Source organism: Argentina silus (genome assembly GCF_951799395.1).
Source record: "Argentina silus genome assembly, chromosome: 3".
Classification (NCBI taxonomy): Eukaryota; Metazoa; Chordata; class Actinopteri; order Argentiniformes; family Argentinidae; genus Argentina; species Argentina silus.
In genome coordinates, this window is record NC_139657.1 from 7,501,901 (window position 1) to 7,511,683 (window position 9,783).

Sequence of the window (9,783 nt, forward strand, 5' to 3'; positions counted from 1 at the left end):
CTATGGATCTTTCAGAATTCTTGAATAAAAACAACAAGAGACCTGCAGAACACATTCTTAGAATGATTACACAACAATGCACTCTCTTGGCTACAGGTTCTACCACACTGAAACCACTCTCAACCACTTAACCAACCAACTCTACCAATCTCAACCACTCAACCAACTAACCCTCTACCCACTCCACTAAACTACCCTAATCTAATCTCTCATCTATCTATTTCTTCTAACATATTATCTATCTAACCATTTAACAACCTTGCATCATCCTTTCTTCCTTTCACAGTATCCTCTTGATTGTATTTATCTATCTATACCTCCCCTCTCTCATCTATTCATCCTCTTTCATCGATCCATTCATCCTTTCAAACAACCAACCATCCATTCATCCAACCAACCAACCAACCAACCAACCAACCAACCAACCAACCAAACCATCTTTAACTTTATCCGCTACCATAATAAGACTCTCACTTCCTTTCAACAACCAAGAAAATGTTATCAACCCTGATAAAAGCTTTCTGATACTGTAGTGGAATTTAAGTAATGGTATTGTAAAATGAAAATACCGTTAACCAGAGCTGTTGATTCTTTCAGAGACTTTATTCACAGAGAACAAAGCCGGGTCAGGTTTGCAAAGTTGAACCCCTTTCACTTCCGTTACCTGTCCTTTTATAAACATCACACAGGTCAACGCCCTTCATTCAAATTCCTGTCTACTTACACCAATGATATTTAAGAACTACATTTCGTCATCCAGGGGCTACTCCCCCTTTGACTTGGCGTCTGTCAGTCTACTTGAGAGATCAATTGACCTAGGCTATTTTCTAAAGCCTTTTTATAGATTAACCTCCAAATGTTTATCTATCTGTACTTACCCACTCTCATCTACCCATCCTATCTATCTATCTATCTATCTATCTATCTATCTATCTATCTATCTATCTGTCTGTCTATGTGTCTATCTATGTGTCTATCTATGTGTCTATCTATTTATCTATCTATCTATCTATCTATCTATCTATCTATCTATCTATCTATCTATCTATCTATCCATCTAACTTTCTCTCATCTGTCTATTTGTCTATCTATTTGTCTATCTATCTATCTATCTATCTATCTATCTATCTATCTATCTATCTATCTATCTATCTATCTATCTGTATGTCTATGTGTCTATCTATTTATCGATCTATCTATCTATCTATCTATCTATCTATCTATCTATCTATCTATCTATCTATCTATCTATCTATCTATCCATCTATCTAGCCTTCTCTCATCTATCAATTCCATCCAATCCACCAATCAAACCAACTTATTTTTCTAGTTTTACTTACAAATGTACTATTTTTGTGTGAAGTTGCATTTGATCCAATGCGGCCCGCAATCAACAAAACGAGTTTGACACCCTGGGTTTAAAGGTTCCGTGTCGAATTTGTTTTGTTTATTATGGCTTGCGTCACCTGGAATTATGCCAACGTGTAACCTGTAAGTTGAATACTTTATCGGGGTTAGGGTTAGGGAAATGTTCTCTTGGAAAATCAAAGAGATAAAATGAATGAAATACCATATACTGAATTTTCACTCCAAACAATCTTATTAAGTTTATATCATGTTTCAAAGACTGAGGATTCTGTAACTAGCCTACATTTAGAACATCGCGTGCACCTGTTACATAGGAAGCAAATCAAGCTAGGGATCTAGAACTTCAACTGTGTAATAAATTTCAAAAATGGTAACAATAATATAAAGCAACGAATAGAGCGTTGAAGTGTTACATTTGTTTCCGCTTTGGAATCTAGGTGAAAGGTCGTGGGCAGGCGTTCAATATTTCGCTGCCCTAGTCGGCGCAGGTTAAGTAAACAAATTCGCATGCATGTATATCGATCGTAGTTACACTATTAGAACCTTGCCAAATTACAGAGTCAGTAATCGCAAACTATCTTAGGTTGGCTGTCGAGATGTAGATATTGCATCTGGCTAGCTTTTATAGCTTAGCAAACAAACTTGCTTGCTTTTGTTTATAGCTATTTCACCCAACTTGGCAAACAAATGGTAATTCTGACATTGCATTTGACAGTCGCAAACTTCATTTAATGTAATGAATAACAAATGAAGACAATCCCGGTGTTTATCTAGCTAATTTTAGCAAATATCCGTATTCATTTTTAAGTACAGTACAAGCTGGCTAACCGGTTAACAACACTACAGTAGCAAGCTGTTTGTGCCAACGCATTCTGCTATTTGCCAACAGTACTTCTGTATTTTCTAAAGAGTAACGAAAGATTAAAAACATATATAATGTTTAATTTACCTGTGATCTACTTATGATTTATCAGGGAAGCTTGTCCGTTTCAATGCAATCCTGTGCCGACAGTCAAAACTAGGTGAAAGGTTGGCTCGTGGGCGTAGCAGAGTGACACGGGGACCGGGACGAGTTGAGACTACTGTATGAACTTTGACACTCTTTTAGTGACATGACATAATCTTCAGCAAAAGGCCAACGCATTTATGATGAATAAGCCTACCGCGTCAGATGAGTTGGTCAAATATGCAAGGTGTTTGCTTCATCAAATGACATCAATGCTTGTCTGCATGGGCATGCTACATGTATAAATAAACCTACATTAACAGGGGAAAATAAACTCAAGAATAAATGGACAATGTTTAGTTTTTTTCACATTACATCGAAATTGATTGTTGTACTTTGTTATTGTGGCACCATGACAGGACGTTGAACAAAATACATTTTGTAATTATTACATATGATTACATTACCTTCACAATGTTTGTGTGCATTCATGTATCTATGCCAAGGTGGAGAACCAGAGCACAGCCAATGCCAAGAGTCGACCAGAGAATGCCATGTTCATACTTGCCTCCTACAGTAAGCCTTTGCCTGTCAGGATCACTGATGTATATACAGATCAAGAGGTCAGGAGAGGTCAGGACCAAGAGGTACAGTATTCCTCTCAAAATACATGGTTTTCACTTACATTAGCTGTAGTCGATTCATCCAGACAGTTTTAGGATACAAAGTTCCCGTACTTAAATATTAAAGTAGACATTTTTGTTTTGATAGTATTGATGCAGGGCCTTATTCATTCTGAAAATAATGTCTAAACCATCTTACTGACTGACACTCCTATTGCAACAGAAAGTTCTCTTTTTTTGGGGGGTGGGGGGGGGGGGTAAAAAGTTATAATCCACCCTTTTGCATTTGTTGATGAATCATAACAACACATGCAAAAATATATTATACTGTAGCTTGATGTACAGTGCCCTCCATAAGTATTGGAAAGAGGAAGTATTTTGTCTACTTTAAGCTCTATAACAGGTTGGATTTGAAATAAACAATTACTCATTTTCTTTTTTTCAGATTGGGTTCACCATTTATAACCCTTTTTATACATAGTCCTGCTATTTTAGGTCACCTAAACTATTGGAAAATTGGCTTGATAGGTGTTTCTGATTAATCAAGTGTGTTCCGTTACATGCAGGCATAAGAGAGCTGCTAATGTCTAGTATTGATTCTAGGCTTTGCATTTGTCTGCTATTGGTGTCTTGTCAACATGAGGAACATGTAACATCATTAAAAAGAAAGAAAGCACTGGTGAGCTCAGCAATCGCAAACGAGCTGGTAGGCCAAGGAAGTCTTCTACAGTAGATGACTGAAGAATTCTCACCATGATTAAGAAAACCCTCAAAACAACTGTCCCACAAATCAGGAATACTCTCCAGGAGGTAGGCTTGAATGTGTAAAATCTGCAGAATACGTCACCAGCCGAACTACAGAGGCTTCACTGCAAGATGCAAACCACTAGTTATCCTCAAAAAGGGTGGTCAGGTTGCAGTTTGCTAAAAAGTACCTAAAAGGCCTGCAGAGGTCTGGAAAATGGTCTTGTGGACAGATAAGACAAATATGATCATGTACCAGAGTGATTACAAGTTTGGAGAAAAAAGGATCTGCCCAAGATTTACAGCATACCACCTCACTTGTGAAACATGATGGAGTGGGTGCTGTGGTTTAAACATGTACTGTACATTATAGCTGCCACAAGAACTGGCCAACTTGTCGTAAATTATGTGTTACTGCTGACAGCAGCAGCAGAATGTATTGTAATGTAAAATGTACATAAACATCTTGTCTGCTTGAGTACAAGCAAATGCCTCCAAATCCATTGGATGGCGCTTCAACATATAGTAAGACAATGACCCCAAACATACTGCCATAGCAACTAGGGAGTTTTTCAGGGCCAAAAAGCAGCATGTTCTTGACTGACCAAGTCCATCTTCAGATATAAATCCAATTAAACATGGATTTAATTTCCTGATGACCAGATTGTAGGCAAAAAGACCTAAAAACAAACAACAACTGAAGATGGCTGCAGTACAGGCCTGGCGGAGCATCACCAGAGAATATACCCAGCATCTGGTGGAGTCAATGGATCGCAGACTTCAGGCAGTTAGTGCATGCAAAGGATTGCCAACCAAATACTAAACCTGAGTACTTTATTTGGACCTTATATGTTTTTTTCAAATATTTTTGCAGCCCTGAAATAGGCGGAGTAAATACTTTTTAAATGGTGAACCCAATCTGAAAGAAAACAAAAGAATTTAAACTGAGAATCTCTACTTTGACCCTATAGTAATTGTTTGATTTCAAATCCAAACTGTTGGAGTACTGCATAGTGCTAAAAGAAGACAGAATGCTTCCTCTTTCCAATACTTATGGAGGGCACTGTAGTTGCCTTTCAAAAGTGTAATGTCACCTTTCTACTCTAAAGAGGATATTGTGAAAAGCATATCAGATTGTATTTTGAGGGAAATACTTTAAGGAATTTTGTGTCAGCATCAGCATGCCCTCATAAATGAACACTGATTCTTGGATCTTTGTGATCATCCAGTGTAATATATGTGTCTGCCGTGTACTGTGTGTGTATTGTGTAGTAATACATTAGATTTTAGGTAAATGTCTGATCTGTATGCATTATCACCTGAAGTTGCCCACGGGAAACAAAATAATTATATGCTAACAGCTGTCTCTCTCATTCCAAACAACACCGAGCCTGAAAGGCTATCACCAGGGTTATGACCAATTGAATTCAGTTGTGTTAGTGACAAATTAAAGTGTATTCTACATGTCTTAATTGGATATAGTGTAATGCTCATCTAAAAATGATATTCCCTGGAATGACTGATTTAGCGGAAAGATCTGTAGATCTCAGGTAAGATTTGCAGAAACACAAATGGGCTAAACACATTACCATAGTGTGCTTATATTTGATTTTCATATTGTCCCTTCCGGCAACTATGGTTGATGCATAACCAGGGCAGCCCAGTGCAGCTTGGCTCAGCTCAGTTTGGACTGGATTGGTAAGCAAGATGCTAAAATGTCAGTAGGGGCTAGAGGTTGTTCCTGGACAGAGCCAAACTTACTCATCACAAGAGTGCATTGAGGCGAAACACCACCCACCGCTACATTTCAACCTTCTCTAACAACCTACTGTACTCCTCCACACAACAACCAAGCAGACAGATCCAATTCACTTGCTCCAATTAAACTGGCCATTCAGGTTGTCTGCCAGACCATGATCACTTTAGACCATTGAGCAGAAGCACAGGCATTTGCTCTGCACAAGTCTTCAGGTCACATTAATGATATACCGTGATCTCTTTAAAACAAGAAATCAGAAATTCTCTGTCCTCGTAAACACATACAGGCTGCTTCCTTGAAAGCAGACAACAGTGACACACTGTGTGTGAGTGTGTGTGTGCGTGCGTGCGTGCGTGCATGTGTTTCTGTTTGTGACTGAGTGAGACAGTGCTGATGTTTACTCACAGCAGTACTCAGAGCCTGGTCATAAAACACTTTGTTGGACAAACAGTACAGAGGCACTTTGAAGTAAGCCTGGAAGGCTTCATAAGATGCTATCTACCATTTTACCTGAAAAGCTCTTCCTCACTGGTTTTACTAGTTCCATACCCTCCCTTTTAGTATAATAATATGTCCAAGCATCAGAGCATAGAACTTCAAACATAACATCTTTATTTAAAAAAGGACACACATGACCTATCAGGAATGTTGCCACACACATCAGTGTTTGAAGTCCACAAGTGCTGCCTGCAGTCTTTTATTTGTCAAAGTATTTAACATACTTGTAGCCATATATATTTGAAAGGATTACCAAGAATATAGATATACTGCAAAACTGAAACATATCATACGCAACATAGTCTCCAACAGAATACGTTCTGGGGGATTGTTTCTGCAGACCAAAGAATACGTTCTGGGGATCGTATTATCTGGAGACTGGGTTTATCATACAACATGATGGATAAACTATAATTAAGCTCTTCTGTCATAATGATATTGACACTCACAGTATTTATTTCAATAGTACACTCTGTACATTTCCCAAAATATCATTGCCTCCACAAAATGGCAAAGCATGAAAACCATACGTCACAATCTTGTACATTTAATATTGCCAATAATTGTGCATTAGGCTACTAATTAAGACTTAATTGTCCATTAAATATAACTTTACAGTTCAAACCCATTTATATTCATAAAAGCCTAACAAAGCAACAATGGTTGAAACTGTTGGTGCATTATGAGATGTAAACATTTTTTTTTTTAATTATTCTCTAGCAATATTCACGAAAGAAAAGACTAATGCTGCCAAAGGGTTGCTTCAATATCATATGCCTAACATAACACCTGTTGCCACTATTACACTACGTCATCACCATTCACGTCAGTCATTCCTTATGGGAAAAACTTTGGGATTCCCAGAGGTTTGAAATTCCCTAATATACGAGAGCAGTAATGCAGTGAGAAGGATCCATTACAAAGGCACTTTAAAGGCACTAACGTAATTCCAAGCCATTTTGCAATTGCTCATATAACATTGCCGAAACAGTAAACCTTACCTAAAATGTAAGGTCTACACTTGGAGAACAGATTAAATAAATTTCCATTGAAATACATTTTCAATTCTGCTGAATCCTAACTGAATAATAAATAAACACATGGTCTTCTTTCAGCCCTGCATGGTTTTTCTAGCTCATTAACATACACCAAGCAATGAAATGCGCCGTAGTATCTCAGTAACACTGTTACTATGCCTACATTTAGACCTTCATGTATTCATTTTTCAGTCGGCTCAATCGAGTCCCGTGACTTCGAATGATGAGAGAGAGAAGCTCGTGCTTATCCTTCAACCCAAGAGAGATGTCCAGCGTGTCCTTTAACACGTCTCTAGTATGGACAATCATGCTCAGAAAGTCGTCGTTTATGCGGTGCTCCTCTTTCAACTCATTCTCTTGACTCTGTTTAAATTTCACCTCCAGTTCTAACAAAGATTTTTCGGAGTTTGTAAAAGCCTCGCCAATTTGAGTCGTCTCCCTTCTCAAATATTTTCCATAGCTCTCCTCTCCGTCCAAATCATAGGAGATGCTTTTCCCGATTCCCTCAAGCACCCTGGCAGAGTCTTCAATGTGTCTCTTGATTATGGTGAAATCATCCCGGATGACCGAATCGTGGTCCTCGTCAAGACCGCATTTTCGGTCATCTGTCATTTTAAAAAGCATTTGACATTTTTCCGGATCGTCATTGTCCTCATAGTCGCCATCTGGCACAAAGTAGTGATGGAAAGTGCCGTTAGACATCTCTGGATGCAGAGGTCCGTTAAAAAACGCACCACAGAGCGGCAGTGAAAACATCCAAGCAGCGAGAATCAAGTGGAGCAAAGACATCATACCCACTTCTCGGCAATTTGTAGTCTGTACTATAGGCTATTAAATCGACTTCCCTTTGGAGAACACTAGGTTATATCATTCCACCTCGAATCACAAACATTGCAAATGAAAGCAACCACACTACTATGCAAGAGCAATACGATAGCCTCCTATAAGTCCGAAGGACAACCTTTGAGATATTTTTAGGTCCGCTTTGAGCTTGCTCTTCGTGCAAACGCAGCTTCAAACAATGATCACGTGAAAGTTTTAAATACTCTTGTCTTTGTAGATTTACGCATTGAATTCCCACACAGATTCCACACAGGAGTACCAAACGCAACCACAGGACAGAAATGTGAATGTGCCCGACGCAACTTTGTGCCTCAATTTCAACATCTGGATTTCTCAAGCACCGCGCTTGGTTTTGGCTAATGATACCCCTTTCCGACTCTCAAATTACAACTCCGCTTCGTCACTTAAAAGGCAGCACAGTCTCGGCTGGGCTGACTGAAGCAGGACCTTGTCATTATGCTGAGAGCAAAGTGCCCTTTAAAACCAAACAACAAAGCAATTTGCGCACCGTTCAAAATTAAGTTATGGCATTTTATCAGCCTGTACAATTTAAGGTTTATCAACAAATGACTTTTCTGCCTATAGAGAATATTAATATGAATTATGAATTAATGTACTTATTGTAAGTCGCTCTGGATAAGAGCGTCTGCTAAATGTCTAACACATAATGGCCCAACATCTAGAAAACCATGACATTTTTGCACTTGTCTAATTGGAAATATATACAAAAATAAATTAGTTATTATTATTAATTACTGTTAGACCAGAGTGGGTAGGGATACTAATAAACAATACCTAACCAAGTTAAATGATTACCATAAGTCTACAAAACTACATGTGTGGGTATAAAACAGTTCCCTCAACCACATTTTTAATGTAAGCCCAGAGTATCTATACAGTATGTCAACTTCTTTGCCAAAACCAGTCTCAAGGAATACTAGCCACCTGCCATTTCCCACACCTGTCATATGAACTCTAAGGCCCAAAATGGTGGTGGATAAGGTTCCCAAAACCTTTTGAAATCCTTTGTGGAATATGGGCTAAGAAGGTGAAGTTTGCCTTAAGGTTATGCACAAGAAGCCCTGTGTTGCTTTACATGTGGATAACACTGTTTAACAGTATGATATTGTTTAGAGGTCCTGTTGCATTCTGTTTTCTCAAAAGCATTTATGTTTGTATTAAAGCCTTTTTCATTTTTGTTTGCGTTTACCAACATAAATGGCATTATAGAGTCCCTCATGTTCGAACAATATGGTTTAAAAGGGGGGAATTTTGAGGCAGGAAACAGTTTTTCTTGTGGGAAAAGGTTAATTTAACAGTCTTGTACCAAGTGTCATTCACTCGTAGTAGTGTTGTCAAGATGGCTGTAAACCCTTGACCTATGGGTTTAAGGTGGTCATGGAACCTGAAACCAACCAGTCCTATTCAAGTTTATGTTGACATGGTATTTAAGATTGATACGATATTTGTTTCGTGTGTGCTTTATTTAAGCAATACATTTTCTAATAAGTAGCTCCATGTATTGTCTTATCTCAGAAATTCTAAATGGTCTTGATTGTATTGGACCCATTTAAAGCTATACCTAACTTGTGTTTGGCACAGCCCACTTTACCCATGAGTCTATTGAATATGTATACAGCTCTGTAATGGAAACAACTGACATCCCAATCACCCTTTATTTAGCCCCTTCCCTTTACTGATGTACTCCCACTGTTTAAAAAAAAAAAAAAAAAAAACACCCTGCAGTCTTTGCGTTCCACCTAATGATGTTCTAAACAGGCGCAGTGAGTGATGACTTAGAGGTCATGACCTGCATGAATGGAGCCTGAACAGAACACAGTTTTGCATTGACATCATGAGCTCTGGGCCGCTGCTTCTTGCTTTAGCTTGAGCCATCATGACAGACAAAAAAGGTCAACTGAGTGAACTCAGTGGGATGCCAATAGTGTGATGTCATATATTCCA

General features: G+C 38.4%; 1 protein-coding gene across 1 annotated transcript; it reads right to left on the reverse strand.

The window, feature by feature from the left end:
* Positions 1–7,060: 7,060 nt before the first annotated feature.
* On the reverse strand, positions 7,061–7,767 carry fibinb (fin bud initiation factor b; the record flags this gene model as incomplete). Its single annotated transcript, XM_083665792.1, has 1 exon — positions 7,061–7,767. The coding sequence occupies one exon, from the start codon at positions 7,765–7,767 to the stop codon at positions 7,141–7,143; it is 627 nt and encodes a 208-aa protein (XP_083521918.1). The 3' UTR covers positions 7,061–7,140.
* Between the last annotated feature and the right edge of the window lie 2,016 nt (positions 7,768–9,783).